This window comes from Mastigoproctus giganteus, chromosome 3, assembly GCF_048544385.1.
Source record: "Mastigoproctus giganteus isolate SK-2022 chromosome 3, ASM4854438v1, whole genome shotgun sequence".
NCBI classification, from domain to species: Eukaryota; Metazoa; Arthropoda; class Arachnida; order Uropygi; family Thelyphonidae; genus Mastigoproctus; species Mastigoproctus giganteus.
Window position 1 is genome coordinate 103366397 of NC_143577.1, and position 16925 is coordinate 103383321.

The 16925-nt window shown below is 36.5% G+C and overlaps 1 protein-coding gene across 3 annotated transcripts in view; it reads right to left on the reverse strand.

The window, feature by feature from the left end:
* Positions 1 to 16925, reverse strand: part of LOC150088195 (ankyrin repeat domain-containing protein 17-like) — a 1023061-nt gene that overhangs the window by 480635 nt on the left and 525501 nt on the right. For all 3 annotated transcript variants that reach the window (XM_090369376.1, XM_090369375.1, XM_090369377.1), the window contains exon 24: positions 664 to 1372. In XM_090369376.1, coding sequence (XP_090225502.1) covers positions 664 to 1372 — 709 coding nt within the window. The remainder of the gene's footprint in view (positions 1 to 663; positions 1373 to 16925) is intronic.

The window sequence follows — 16925 nt, forward strand, 5'->3', positions numbered from 1 at the left end:
GTAATACTGGGAAGATATATCTATGGTCAAAAGAATGCAACACAATGTACCCTACTTGTCCAGCTTAATTATAAAAGTGATGTGATTCATCAGAGCAACAGGCATATATTTCTGTGACCAATGAAAACTTGCAATAATACATGATGGCACATACTACCTAAAAATTGTTACAGGTTAGGTGCACCCATTAATGCTATTCTGTTCCCCCAGTAATAAATATGTGAAGTATCAAAGATTTGGAAGAATTGAATCTTCTCTTGCCCTCGGACAAGCAACCAATTCCCAGGATCAAAAACCAATCAAATATCAGGTGAACTAAATAGACCTTCTGTCACCAAACGTAGAATACCATAGTTACAGAGAATTCTCCAGGCATCACAGGACATAAAACAAATAGCATTTCTGGAGGAGCTTGTGGAGTCCATGTCGTGGTAAGTTGAGTAAATTTCAATGACAGCTACACGCTTGTGCCCATGGAGTTAAAAATATATACAAATATAGAAAGAATGTTACAGGAAAAGTATTTATATAAAGTAAATTTTTAAAAGACATTGTAAAAGAATTTGTTAAAAAATAATTTAAAAACCCTAAAGCTTTGCCAAGTATAAAAATTTCTCTTTATTTCTGTATCATATTAAAAAATCTCGATTCTATGTTACTTACATTGAAAATTTTGAATCTCCAGGATTTAATTTTCCTCCTCTAATACTTCTAGAAGCAGCACCAGCAAGAAATGCACAAAAGTTATCCAGATCTCCAGCTGCATTACTACCAACACCATTTACAAGTATTTCCTTGTGTTTCTGATGCTGCTTACTTGCATAACTGTGACTTCTTTGTTCAGGCACAACCGAAGATAAAGAATTTGTTACTAGAGAACTGCTTGTTTTAACATTTGAATTGGATATAGTAGTTGTTGGAGCTGAACAAATGGAGCAAGTGACAACTAGTATTTCTTGCCTACTGATTCGTTTTTTACCATTCCGATTTGCAGCAGTACAAATGGAAGCAGTGTCTATTACATCACATTCAATAAGTTTAAGAGATTTATCACAAATTTTGGTTTCTTTAATTAATGTTTTAATTTCCTTATTCTCAACTTGAGAAATTTCATTTTTTTTATTACGTTCCTGAGTTTTAACCCGTTCTCTTTCCTTTTCCCTTTTTTTATCACAGCGTGATTCGTGGCAGCCCTTTTGGGATTCTGATATATCAATTTTTCCTAGTGTTCTTTCTTTAACATCAGTATATCTATTTCGTATTCGATTTGTAGCTGGACTAAGGCTACCGCCTAGTTTGCATTTTATCGAATCACTTTTTGTTCTGGAAGGACTATTTATTTCTTTGTTTGATTTAAAGTCACTTATAAGACCTAAACAAATAAAAAACAAAAAAAAACATAAATCACAACATTTTTTCATACATGCATAAATATTAAAAAAAAAACTATATTTTAATTGACATAATCAATATTTTTGAAGTAATTTTGAAATAAAATTTTTGAAGTTTTACATTTTGACATTTTTAGTGGGATGGGAAGGAATAACAACAACAATCTTAAATTCATATTACAAATGTATTTAAAACCAACAAATTCAGTGAGAATTAAAAGCAATGATGATACATATCAACATCTTGAAACTTTCGCTGCACAAGCAATTTACATGTATGTGAGATGATCGAAAACATTTTGATAAGTGTAGGGAGGAACAATGATTCGATTCTGATGTGAGAACCAAAGCACATAACTGAATCATGCAGATTTACAAAACAGAATATGAAAAACAGCATGCCCCATTTTATAATGCTTTAGTACCTCAGGCTACACTATACCAAGTCTAGGGTTTAGGTTTTTATTGGCATGTGCAATAAAGACTATTTATGTGTAAAGATAAAAGAATGAAATGTCAAAATAAACTTACTAACCTTTGAAATAGGTTACCTCTTAAAAGGTTTTTTGTGAATAAAAAGATAGCATATGAAATAAAATTAAATGTATTTTATTTATTTAATGTCTACATATTATACATTCTATTTCCTGTTCACAAGTTACCAATTTGTGAAAACTGATAAAACAGCTCATACATGGTGATTATCCTTGGATAAAATCTGACAGCGTGAATATGGCTCAGTTGGATGATTAAAGTGGTAAACAAGTATTATTAAAACTTGTACATTTAATTAAATATGCTTAACCAAAAAAAAACACACGACTCACTCACAAACAGGCAGGTCATTAGCCCTCAGCAGAAAGGAATTTGTAAGATGAATGTATTCTAATCAGAGCTGAGCAAAACTTCTTTTATGATTTTCCAATTTAAACTGGGCTGCCATGTTTTGATCGCAGGCTTAACCTGATATATTTTGTTTCACCTGGGTCTGTTCATCCGACATCCAATTAGGCCTAAACCTTGAACAATATTTCTTAATCGGTACGAAAAGCCTAGTTGCTTCCATGGTTAGTTCTTTGAACGCTTCCCACTTAGAATTCGCTGTTGGTAACATCATCAGTTGGTCCCACTGTACAGAATTTAAAAATTTTCTGGGATCACTGTAGTCAACTTTACGGAAGCAAAACACTTTCCTTTACCCCTGATGGCAATTATATCTTTATGTAAATCCCACATCGATACACTGTGATCACTGCCACCTAGTGGTTTCTTTATGTGCAAATTCTTAATATTAGTAAAATAATAAGAGGAGTTTACCTCAATATAGTGCATAGAATACTTCCGTATGATACCCTCCAGAAATTAAAACGGAAAAAACGAAAAAAACCGACAACTTACCAGTACAGTAAACCCTCGCTATTCGCGGGGGTTACGTTCCTGAGAAATGTCGCGAATACTGAGTTATGGCTCCCATAGTAATAAAGGGGTTCCGTTCCAAAGTATGAAATATATAAGAAAAACTAGTCTAAAATTTTGTCTATGTATGTATTATATGTACCTTCATAATATGACTGTACATGACAGTACATAGTGAAATGCAAGCATATGGCATCGAAATGAAAATAAGAAACAATTTAATATTAAATGTAATATTTATTAGAAATTTCAAACAAATCTTTTTTGCTAGCAAAAAAAAAAACATCCCGCCAGTGCTATCACCAGTTTCGCTAAAGTGTTGATAAAGAAGTTTTGCCTTTTCATGAATGATGAGTGAACTTAACGGAATTTTATTTTGAATTCGGTCTTCTATTCACAGATTTAAAGCTTTTCCATTTTTTTAAATTTAACATCACGAGTTACAGAGCAAATTTTTGAAGCAATTATCGCAGTTTCACGGACACTACGGCAGATTTTTTCTTCCGATTTCTTGATTGATCGTACTGTTGACTCATTGATTTTATAATGTTTTGCCACTGAGGAGACACTTTCACCATTAGAAATTTCGTCTAAAAACTCAATTTTATTCACTAGTGTCATCACCTTCTTTGATATTTTCACATTTCTCTTTTTATTCGTAGCCATATTTTTGTAGGGGTTAGAAAGAACTTGACCACAATAAAGTCACATTCTTCCGTTAACGCACTCGAAAAAGTCTGTTTTACACTGCAAAATGGTAGAGTTATCATTTTTGTAAGCATATCAATTTATAAATTGATAAATTTATTCAATTTATAAACATATAAATTAAAATCAAACGACGAAACCTTCCATGACTAACACATACTGAACAAGGATTAGCGAGAAACATCCACATTCGCGATTTTTTCACCCCTCTCCCCCACCCACTGAGCGCTGTTTTGACCGGGAAAGATAATTTTAGCCACGCCCATGTTTTTTATGGCTGAAAATATTCACGGCGTTTTAAAATTCACATTTTTTTAGGTTTCATTTTATATTAAATCAGCGATCGCGAATACGCGAAACCGCAAATACAGGTACCACGAATAGTGGGGGTTTACTGTACATTAGAGTAAAATATAAATAATTAAATAATCAATTTAACAATTCAAATCAATTTAACACAATTAAAAATCGAATTAACTCAATTAAAAGAATCTAACGAAAATATTCAAAACGATTTTCGTTAGATTCTTTTAATTGCGTTAATTTGATTTTTAATTGTTTTAAATTGATTTGAATTGTGTTAAATTGATTATTTAATTATTTATATTTTACTCTAATGTAAGTTGTCGATTTTTTCGTTTTAATTTCTGGACGGTATCATACGGAAGTGTTCTACGCACTATATTGGGGTAAACTCCTCTTATTATTTTACTAATATTATTATCAACGTAGAACATATTGAGTAGTACAGCTCTGATTCATACTATCTAGCAAATTCTTAATGCACGAATAATCACTGATGATAACCAGGTCAAGGGTATTACATTCTCTGGTTTCCTCTCGAACATTCTGCTGCAGAAAACAATCATCCAATAAATCCACAAAAGTCTTGCTAGTGTGCAAGTTACCAACCTATAAGTTGCAGTCAATATAAGTTGAAGTTAAAATCCCCCATTATAACCCGATCTGATTTACTGGCTCATTCTATTTCTCTGTACAACTGTTCATTGTACTCATTAGACTCATTTTTGCTTTTCCAGGGCTTGTGTCACACCAAACTGACAACATTGCACTGTATCTCTATGTCACCTGCATGCACTTCCTTAGATTTTGTTTTTCTTAATTAACAGCATAACCCCTCCTCCCTTGTTATCCTGTCTATCCTTTCTGTAAACAATGTACTCCACTTCTGCATTCCTAATATCTGTGTGACACAACGTCTCTGATATCCCAACAATATCCAACATTGACATTGAGACCAGCACTTCAAATTCATCAAATTTATTTACTATACTTCTAGCATTGGTGTACATATAAGTTTACATGCGCCTTTTCTTATTCTTAGTTACCCTAACACAGCCCATGTATTTATTATTATTATTAGCTATATGGCGCAAGAAAGCCTTAGGCTTATTCTGCACCAGCCAAAAAAAAAAAAAAAATCCCAAGTTAACACGAGAGAGAGAGAGCGAGATAAGAGTCAAAAGTAGAAGGGAATGACCAAGAAAGAGAAGAATGATGATATCCAGCTCGGGACCCTGGGTTGCCAAACCCATACTCACCAGGTATGAGCCCCTGGGGTTATTTGTTTCATGATGACTCTCACCAGACCGTGAAACTCCTCAGCACTCCGCCCTACAGGCCACTGCTTATTCTAATAGAAGCAGTGCAAGAATTGCTTTCATCTCTACCTGCAATTACTTTTACTTAGGTGGAATAGCATTAGGGTATGCTACCAGGGACAAATGTGGATGACATTTTAGAGTGGATAACGTCTTTGAAGGGCACTACAGGTGATACTATTGTACACATTGGCACTAATGATATACAGAGTGAGATCTGTGGACATGCTTAAAAAGTACAGGGCAAGTACATGTTGGGTAAAGGTCATGAGTAAGGACTGAATTTGAAAATGTCTGCAATTTTGGTTAGATGCGACAGGAGATAGTAAGTGTAGACAGTTGTGTCAATCGATTTAGCCCTAGACAGGCTATGTGAGGCTAATGGGATAGCTGTTTTATCAGTATAGTCTGTACTTGTTAACAGGAGAGACTGTTTTTAAAGGGATGGGATACACTTAAATAGAAGGTGTCATTTGTCAAACTCTCACCAACTCAGCCTCCTGGGATTTTGCCCACATGCTGATTTGTCATAATGTTGAAGCTCTTACAATACCCTTTCTAGGTCATTTATTAACTTACAACAGGTAACACTAGTCGGTCTTGACTAATAACAAATACTAATTCAGAATGACCTTAAGCCTCACTGCAGGGATTGTGTCTCCACCCCAACTATGAGGAGGTAAGTAGGCCTATCCAGGGCATCTGGCAGACAAAATAATGTAAATTTCAGTGACTTAACATAATTCAATACAGCAACCTTCAGTAAACCCATAATCATGGCAAGAGATGTTGTTGTTGTTGTTATTTGGATTTTAGGAGCATTAGCGACTAAGGCCATATTGCTCCGGGAATATGCAGTGGTCATTCCCCGACCTTTCCGCATCCTCCGTATTTGGTGGTAATGGGCTCGAACCCCGGTCTAATCAAGAAGCGTGTGCTACGCACTGCTCCTTTCCACCTAGCTACGGAAGCATCCCATGGGAAGAGAAGCTCCACCATTAATCATAATGACAATATACATTATATCAATATAAGTGACAATCAACTTGATTAGCACCAGTCCGGTCTCTATCTACCCTGACCCTGTTTGCAGCCAACCCCCGCCACCTGTCGGGAAGAGCCAACATCATTATCTTGCTGAAGGAGGTCTCTCCCATCCTGCAGACATGAACCAATCCAAGTCAGTCCATCTTCTTACCATGTCTACTGCTAGCACATAATCAGGACAAATCTTATCATTTGCTGCATGGGCAGCAGTTAACACACTTTGGTGCTTCTGTATGTTTTGTACAGGTGTTATATGCATAGCTCCTCCCAGCACAGTGACCACAGAGCTTGTCTGCATCACAATACCGGCCACGTGGCCATACGCCATATATTTATAACATTGGGTCGGGGTTCCACAGATCCTGAACCCAGTGCGAACTTCAGTTCACAAATATTCGTGAGCAATTCAGTAGAAACCTCCTACTGAATTTAAGTGGGTAAACAACAGGAGTGGAAGAATATTTGCTGATGCTATCGAGGCAGTATAGGTAGTTCAGAAAACTGCTAGCTATCAACAAACTTAATACATTAACTAGAGCTGTAAGCATGGGTGAAAGTGATTCTTACACTGCTTCTATTGGATAGTGCAGCAGCCTGGAAAGCAAAGTGACAGGGATTTCAAACCCTGCTATGGGTCAACGTGGAACAAGTAAATACATGGGCTGCATTAGTAACTAAAGAGTAAGAACATATGCATGTATACTTGCATATACACTAATGCTAGGAGCATTGTAAATAAATTTGAGGTACTGATTAAATCATCAAATGGAGACATTGCAGTGATAGAAGAGACGGAGTCAATCAGACATAAGCAACATTGAATTTAAATATGAGGAGTACAATAAGTACAGAAAGAACAGACAAGACAGTAGGAATGGGGGTTATGCTCTTAGCTAAGAAGCATATTATATCTTAAGACGGTGCATCCAGTCAACATGGGGGATCAGTGCAATGTTGAGTCAATTAATTGTGACATAAGCAGTGGGAAAACAAAAATGAGAATAGTATGCTATAGGCCTAATGACTGTGAAGGGTTTACTAAATGGCTATACACAGAAATAGAGTGGGTCAGTAAATCAGAATGTCTTTCATTCTTATAATGGGGGATCATAACTTTCCAGACGTTGACTGGAATTTGTGGATTGGCCACTCACACACAAGCAAGACTTTTATAGATTTACTGGATGATATTTTCTACAATAACATATCTGATAAGCAACAAGAAGTGGCAATACTCCTGATCTGGTGATCAGCACTGATTCTTTAAGCATTAAGAATCTACAGGTAAAAAACCCACTGGGTGGCAGTGATGACAGTGAACTAATGTGGAATTTAATTAAAGTCATAACTACCGTCAATGGTAATGGGAAAGGCTTTGCTTTCATAAAACTGATTAGAGTGGTCTCAGACAATTTTATATTCTGTGCAGTGTAACCAAACTAAAAATGTTACTGACAGCAAATTCTAAATGGGAAGCATTCAAGCAAGTAATCATAGAAGCTACTAGGCTTTTCATAGCAACAAAGAAATACTGCATACAGCTTGGACCTAAATGGATGGCAGATGAACTGATGAGACTTGTGGCAGAAAACAAAAATGCATAGGATGCATATAAATTATCAGGTGATAGAGAAACTTATGTATATATAAATTTGTCTGTAATCAAGTCACAAAGGAGGTTAGGCAAGCAAGGTAGATTATTATTATTATTATTATTATTAATCTCAGTTTATTTAGTATTAGTAATGGCCGCATGGTGCAAGAAAGCCTATGGCTTATGCTGCACCAGCCTAAAAAAAAAAAAAACCGAACAAAACAATGATAAAAAAAAAAATAATAAAATAAATAAATAATAATCATTAATAAAAGAAAGGAAATTAAACCTATCATCCTATGCGCTTCCCTGACCCGAAGGTACTATCCAGATGACCTTTGAATTTCCCCAAACTGTCAGTCTCTACCACCCATGTAGGCAACTTATTCGAGTAATTTATAACTCACTGGCTAAAATAAAACTTCCTGCAGTCCAATCTAAACATTTCCCCCCGTAACTTGAATTTATGTCCCCTAGTTCTAGCATCATTTATAATCTTGAAAATTTCTTCCTCATTCAATTTACTGATGCTTCTCAGAGCCTTAAACACCTCAATCAAATCTCCTCTAAGGTGTCTAGTTTCCAAACTCTGCAACCCACATATTCGAAGTCTTTCTTCGTAAGGACACCATTTTGCCGGTCTCACCAGGCGAGTTACCCGTCTTTGCACCCTTTCATAGTGACCACATCATAGTATCCAATCAAATTGGTCAGACAAGACTTCCCCTTAACAAAACCATGCTGTGTCCGAGCTATAACCGAAGTCTTGTCTAGATGATCCTGCAGTGCTTCTTTATATTCATGTATGGAAGATTCTCGAGTCAATACTCCACTATGAGCAACAATGGGAGGAATTGGATTATCTGTATATATTCAAGTGTTTTGATACATTTACTTATGGAGTTAAGTTTGTTTCCTGGAGACAGATACCTGCAGGATTATGCTTATAATCAAGTCACGAATTGTCAATGATGTTACTTGAAAAAAAAACTATAATTCTGATCAGGTTTAATTTTCTCTACTGCTCTTTTATAGGAAAAATAGGGAATATCCATTTTGTCCTCTCCATGTATTTCCAGAATTTCAGTCTCATTTTCTTTTTCTGGCTTTTTGTTTTTGTTTCTTTACCATTAGACTTTGTGATTGGTTCTAATGCAGGAATCAGGTCCAGCAGATATCAGAATATTGATAGCTTGATTAGAAGTTCACTGTGCAAAGGTAGTTGGCATAGATAGTACTGTGCATGCCCGGTCTGCTATTGAGATGTCAGTAGAGACTGACATCAGTTTAAACTGCAGCTCTCTTGCAAGTGGTGATATTTTCTTTTTTTACCTTTAAGTAAGTAAGTTTATGCTCTGTTCTGAATTTCTGAATTTTTTTTTCTCCATATGTCACAATCTTTTGAGTAGGAGGAATGATTACTTCTGCAGTTTATAAAGACTAAACCGGGCATTCAGCATGGGTATGTTTCTAGGATCCACATACTGCTTTTCCTCAACATACTGTTTGTAAGTTTCAATTAGCATATATGTTTATCCTTTAACTTTCGGTTTAATTCAACAACCAACAGAAACTAAATGCTATAAATGGTAAATTAACTTAATTGAATTGAACTATAATAATGAATGAAACTGAAAATTTTCTATGTGAGTGTAGGTGCATTAAGTCTGTTTAGGAAATTAGGCTTAGATCTCAAATATATTTTTCCAAACCTAATTACAGCCATATTACTGGAGGAAGCCATACACTGAATTTGTTTCACAAAGCAAACAGATTTAAAATTCCACTTGAAACCTCAGATAAATTAAATCACCAAAGCATTGCCATGTGTTTTACTGATAGTGTTTCCATCAAGATAGCAGCAATGAATAAAAATAAGAAAAGATTGGGTGAGGGATGGAAGAATAAAGCATTCAAAGTAATAACATCACACTTCACTTACGAAAAAAATTGATATTTGGAACAAATCTGTAACAACAATGCAACAGCCACACCAAACGAGGCATCAATGAAAGGGTGAAAAGACTATCATTTTTACCCCAAACAGCCAATTGTACATACATATTCAGTGATTACCAAATTATGACCATCTATCTAATACAACATTTGGCCAGAGTTTCCATGGATAACAGACACTATTCATCTAGGCACTGACTCCACTAGATGTCTATTGGATCTGCAGCCTGCATGGCTTTCCAGTGTCGAGATAGTTATGTGTCAACACATATCACTTCCTGTTCCTAAAATTTCTATATGTCCAATTGGGAACAGCACATTATCATCTCAGAAGATCCCGTTTCTATTCAGGAAAAAATTCAACATGGCATGGGTACATATGGTCTTCCAAGAGATGCCAGTATGTATATATGTATCTGTTGTGGGGCTTAATTTGGAACTACAGTTCAACTCCGGCAGTGAATTCTGTATTATTTAAAAAAATTTTAAAAAACGAGCATGTGAGTAGAATGTTTTTTGTAATGTGCAATGTGTTTTGTTTCCATGTTGATTGGCCTCAATGCCACTGAAAACAGCAACAACTGCTTCTGATTCCAGTCCCAAACCACGAGGTGGGCGAACTTCTGCTCTTCTAGTGGTCCAAGGATGGATGAGAATTATGCATCCACTGGAGGCAGTGCCATATCAGTGGTTGTCAGCAATCCTGTAGTCAAGGCTGCACAAGCAAATAAAAAAAAAAAAAAAAAAAAAAAACCCAGCACCACCAGCAAGAAAAAAAAAAGTACAATTAACTACAGACTGACAATTACATTACAACTAAGAATTAGTAACAGCAAATGAGGAAGTGCAAGTTCAATAATTACAATCGACAAGCCTACAAAAAAAAAAAAAAAAAAAAAAAAAAGCAGGTGAATCCATTAATTGTGAAGAGACAATTCACTAAGTGGATGAGTGTTTACAGTAGCTGAGAGAGATTTTCTAAGAGAAAACATCTTTCTCGCATAGTGCTGGAAGGCATGGAGGTTTGGTTTACTCTTGATGAAGGTTTCTTCTTGACCAGACAGAACAGCTCTAGTGCAGGAAAACAGTTGTGATGTTTTCCTGCACTAGAGGAAAACATCATTTCCCACTGACTTCATACATAAGTCAGTGGGAAAGAATATGAGTGGAGTCTTCACTTACTCAAGAGTCAGAGTTCAGATGAACTCTGCTCTGGAGCTAAGCGATCTGTACCCAGTCAATACAAAAGAAGTATGCAAAAAAGAAGTGAGCCATTTCAGAGTGAACTTGCTGAATGAAGTAGCAGTTTGGAAGAATCAGAATTTTGTTCTGCCTTTGGTAAAAGAGTTCCATTGAGCTTGTGATCTTTCAGTCAAGATTTATAGAAATTGTGTTCACTCCTGTTTCAAGGGCATAGATGATCAATGGATATTCCATTACAAAACCTATTCTGATGTTACAGGACAGAGGAATAAGTCCAGGGGTTGGGAGCTAGAAATAATTTGGAGGGCAGGAATGGAGACTGTGATATGCACATGTTATGTGCCAGTAGAGGAATCTCTGGATGACGTTGGGCTTGTACTAGATAGTGTGAAGCCTGGCCCCAGATGTTTAAATGAACATGGTAATGGTAGGTGGCAACGGGTAGTACAAGTAACCCTCGTATAACACAGTAGTTTGGTTTCTACAAAATCTTGTGTAATGCAAAACCGTATTATATGGGACTAAGAACAAGTACAAAAAGGGGGGTTATGTTCCAAAGGCTAACAAGAATACACCATTTTTTTTATAACTATCGGAAACTTAATTTTTATAATAATAATAACTTAATAATTTAACTTTATTTTTATAATAGTAGCAACTTTAACAGTAATAACTGAACAAACGTCTTACCTTACAACTGTGATACATATATGTCAGATAATGTACATTCATTTAATTTTCTTTCTCTTCCTCACAGCTAAGCACAATCAAATGAGAATGTTTTCTCTATTGCAGAATATCTTCACCTTCTGAACTTTCTTCTGCAGCATGTAGATTTTGTGTACCTTCTGCTCTCTTTAAAGAATCAGTAATCTGGGTTTGTTTGCTTTTGCTTGATAGAGCTTTGTAACTTTCTTGGTATGGAGCTAAACATTTGTGAAGCTACCTTTCGAACTTTCTGCTTGTTTCAGTTGAAGGTTTTTTTCCTTGATAGTTGCTGGCGCATCAGCTTCTATGGCCATAATGCACCTCCCAAAGTTTTTGCATTTTACTGTGATCCAAGCCCGAAGCGGGAATCGAACCCGCAACCTTTGGGTTGCCAGGCAGGCACTTTACCTACCTGGCTAGCCAGGTCGGCTTTCAGCTGAAGGAACTGCATTCAAAATATAAGTTCTAATTGCTCAGCTAAGTTTATGCCATCCTGTATGCATGCTTTTTTTTGTGTAAAATTTGGAATTTCAGAATTTTCAACTGCGATATCATCCTCTGAATTGATTTGGCTTATCTCCGATGCCATTTTAACCAAATCTGCTTTGGCAGCCTTGTATTCTACCAATAATTTGTGAAAATCTTCAGTAATCATATCATCAAAATCTTCTTCTCCTACAGACTTAGCAGGTTCCTATTATCGCACCGATTCCATTTTCTACTGGTTCGACCAAATTTCCTGAATGAACCTACCTGGTTATACATTTTTCCAACATGCATTTAATATTGATGGTTTTACTTCTTTGAGCAATTAAGCTATTATTCCAATACAGTCCACAATTGAAAAATGTTTCCATGCCTCCATCACTTCAACAGATTTGGAATCACATTTTCCAAAATCCATTGTAACAATTTTCTGATGGAATGAGTTTTAAAGGTAGATAATGCCTTGATCTAATGGCTGAATTAAATAAGTTGTATTAGGGGTAGGAATATTACTTCAATGTTTGGATGACTTAAACCTTTTGGAGGGTCTGGCACTTTATCCAATAGTAATAAAATTTGGAAATCTAGATTTTTCCGCTTTAAATACTTTTCCACAGTGGGCACAAAACAATTTAGAAACCATTCTTTAAACAAATCAGCAGTTACCCAAGCTTTTCTATTTGCTTTCCAATATACCGGTAATGCATTTTTATTTACGCCTTTCATTACATGAGGATTGGAGGATCTATAAACCACCATAGGTTTTATCTTGTAATTTTGGTGCCTTAAAACCTGGTAGAGTTCTCTCTTTTTTTTTGAAATAAACATTCTGTTGGGCATTTTTTTCCACCAAAGACCTGTCTCATCGGCATTGAAAACTTGATGTGGTGTGCATCCGTGCTCTTCAATAATTTTTTTGAAATTCCTCTGCATATTTCTTGGCCGCTTCATTATCAGCCGATGCACTTTCCCCTTGAATTCTTATGTTATGTAACGAGAAGAGATTTTTAGATTGCACAAACCAACCTTTACTGGCAACAAACTCCTAGTTAACAGAAGATTCTCCATTTTATTTTAAACGGTTATAAATCTTTAATGCATTTTTGTTTAATTACATTTCCATCTAATGGGATCGGTTTTTTACTGTTATCATCAATCTAAATACTGAGTGCTTTTTTCCATTTTCTCAATTATTGGCGCCCGGGAATGAGGTATCATTTTTGCAGAAATGAAAGATCCTGCAGCAACAGCAGTTCTAATTTTCTGTTCATTTTTCTTTATGGTCCAGATTGTTGCTTCATTTAAATTTAAACTAATTTACATTTCTGTTCACTGACTTTTTTTTTTTGGTAAAATTTAAAACAGTAAAAATGATAAGCAATTAATAACAAAGAACATGGCTCGCACAAGTTGCAAAAAACACAATATGTGCAAATGAGATCCAGAGTAATGAGTTTCTGAAAATTTATTTAAGCTTTTTTATATGATTGAATATTTCATGGAAGGGGAAAGACATTTCACCATAATAACGTGAAAACCAACAGAATTCCATCTATCAGTATCACAAATGCAATAAGATCGAGTTTATTACCCATTTAATAATTAGATTGCATGAACAGAAAAGCCCAATAAAACAGGAAGTGCAAATTGTTTTTATTGTATTATGGTTGCGACCTCCAGAAACGTGCTTTAGAAAAATATCAAGAAGGCAATAACGACTAGCGAGTCAACAGCGGGGATTCACAAAAAAGAATGGACATGATGTAAAATTACATCCAACGTAACAGCAAAGTTTTACCAGCACAAAAGCTCAAAAATACCATGTTATGCGAGGTTATCCGCAATTCTGTAACTGTGTTAGAGCGAAACCGTGTTTTATTAGTACAGTTTAGTATGAGGATTGCCACAATTTGCCAATTGTGTTAGAGTGAAACCATGTTGTAGAAGTACCATTATACGGGTGTTGCCTGTACAATGGCTTTGCACATCACTCTGAGGGTTTCAGAAATATGGTCCCAGTCCTATTGGTAAATTCAAATAAACATGGAAGAAAATTTGTTGATTTTCTCTGCTAGATATGAGGTGGGGTGAGTTTAAGTTTGTCCAGCATAAGCCCAAGATACTTTGGTGGCAATGACTGGAATTCAGTGGAATCCAGCTTTATAGTAGGAGGCCCCTCAAAGCCCATATCAGAAGTTTTGGCTGGTGACATTTTAAGTTTGTTGGATTGTGTCCAGTTTTGGAGTTCATTAAGAACAGTATTAGAAGTTGAGAATGGGAATTTCAAGAGGAAAAGAATGCCAGGTTGTCTGCAAATGCAAGGAAGGAGTAACATGACTTTTTTATTAAGCCACTGATTGATAGATAATAAGGTTCCTCAGTAGAGATCCTTATAAAGGATCCCTGAAGCCAGCCACAATGAACTTGCCAAGTACCAGAACTGTAATTCAGGGCCGCAGCAGCAAAGTACCTGTTGCAGAAGTAGTCTTTAATGGTGCCAAAAAGTTTCTGAGAGCATTTTACGAGTCTGAGACATTCTAGGAACCTCTGCCACCATGAGAGAGTCAAAGATGCCTTTGAAATTAACAAAAACAACCGATGTATTTATGGGTAGTGAGAAAGATGCGGCAAATAAATTTGACCAAGGCATTCGGGATCAGTGCTAAGAACTGCTGCTGAATCAGAGTTTTGATGTAGAGAATTCATTCTGAAGGACAGAAGTCTTTTAAAGACCTTCCCTAAGATGGAAAGCAAGGCAATTGGTCTATATGACTGTAGAGAGTTGGGTGGTTTCCAGGTTTTTGAATAATTTTTAGGAGTGCATATTTCCAGAAGATGGTAAAGAGCTTTGAGCTAAGCATTCATTGTAGAAGTTGATGAGAGTCACTGGAGAAACTAAGAAGAATAGCTTAGAAATAAATTCACCCTCAGTAACATCAGGACCCAGATATCTGTTGGATCATGTTTGTCTAGAGCCATTCTTTGGGGAAAATAATTCCATAGGGCCTTCTGAGTGATATTCCTTGTTCAAGTTTCTGATTTCTGAGTGCTCAGCAGAGTTAAAGGAGGGGGTTATCATCAGGAAATAAGTAAAACATGGATTTTGATACTGTCATGCCAAGAGACAGTTTCAATTTCATTGGAGAAGACAGTGCCGTAGATAATAGGGAAGTTTAGTTTGTTCCTTGCAATCTTGTAGATGAGACCCCAGAGATCACTGTTACCAGAGCCAGAGACTAACCTCTGCCAGAAAGCAATCTTGTTCTTGATAATTCACTTTACATATGCCTTTTTGATATTGCAATAGTGGTTTGTCTGCGGGCCATGTCGCTCTTTACCACTGGTAATTCATTCTTGCACAGTGAACTTCACAACATGCCATGAGATTTTAGTCAGCTAGTAGACCTTGCCATTTTGATAAGAGCGATGGGGATGACAGAGGAGAATTTAGTAGAAGTCAAGGAATCAGTCTTGCTGAGAGGCTTGATATTGTGAGACAAGGTTAGAGAAAACTGTTCTCAATTGATGGTCTTTGGTAAAATTCTTTTAAGGGAGTTTAATAATGCTAGTTGTGATTCCTTTAGAGTATCAAGTAAGATAATTATCACCTGATGATCCAAGGACGTCTTGTCATTAAGAATCGCCTATGAGATTACAAAGGAATGTAGTGAATGGATGGTCATAGTAACCTCAACATCAGATGAGCCTTGGGTGGAGATGAAGATTGTTGGCATGATGGGAAGCTCAGTGACAATTAGTTGATGCTGCAGCACAAATTCGACCAAGAGCATCCCTCTGGAGTCTGTGCAGGAGCTGTGCCATGTTGCAGATTTGGCACTGAAGTTTCCTCCAACGAGGACTTTTGAGTTATTTAACAATTTAAGAGCAAAATCCAAGAATCTAAGACTGTCTTCCAAGTCAGCAGTTGGGGGTAGTAGACTGAGAATAACTGCTACTTTAGCAGAGCCAAAGAATTCAGTGATTAGCACACAGGTAATGTATTGCATGTAGAGGCCTGCTATTGTGATGATATCTAGCTGTTGATTGAAGACTATTAGAGATGAAAGAGGTGATGGATAGTTAGCTGAAATAATTTGAACGGAGAGTCAAGGACTTTACCATAAGAGCTGACGATAGACCTCACTGGTGAAATGTTGGCCAATAAGCACAAAGGGTTCTAGTTCTTTCAATCAAAACAAGCCCCATATTCGGCAACCACAGTCACCTGCCTGGACAGTGAATACATGCACAATAGGTCCATGGACTTGTGTTGCTTGTGCCACACACGAAGGTGTCTGTTGGCATATTGCACCAGGTATTTAGACTCATCCGATGAGCATGCTGATTTCCAGCTCTCCAGTCCAACCAGCGTCTTGTTGACACCACAGCATTCACCATCAGCGATGATCAGTGGTGAGGAGAGGGTGTATGTGGAACCCATACATTTGAGTGTGCAGCCCATTGTCGGTTGGGATATTCTTCTTGCATTCCCCATATTGTGATGCAATGTCAACTGTCACACAGTGACCAGCCGTTGAACCTGTACAATTCACTCACCACGAATATCCACCTTGCGTAACCCTTTACAGTTCTGTCAGTGGGAAGTAGTTTGACCCATTCAACACCATTCTTTAATACAATGTAACCACAGTGGGCCAAGCAACCACAAGGCACACCTTTTCTAACATGGAAGCACCCAATGCACAAGCTCATATAAGCATGCCCTTTTTGAAACGCTATGACAGCTTTACTATATCTAATAATTGCTACTTTATCACTCTGAATTGCACAACC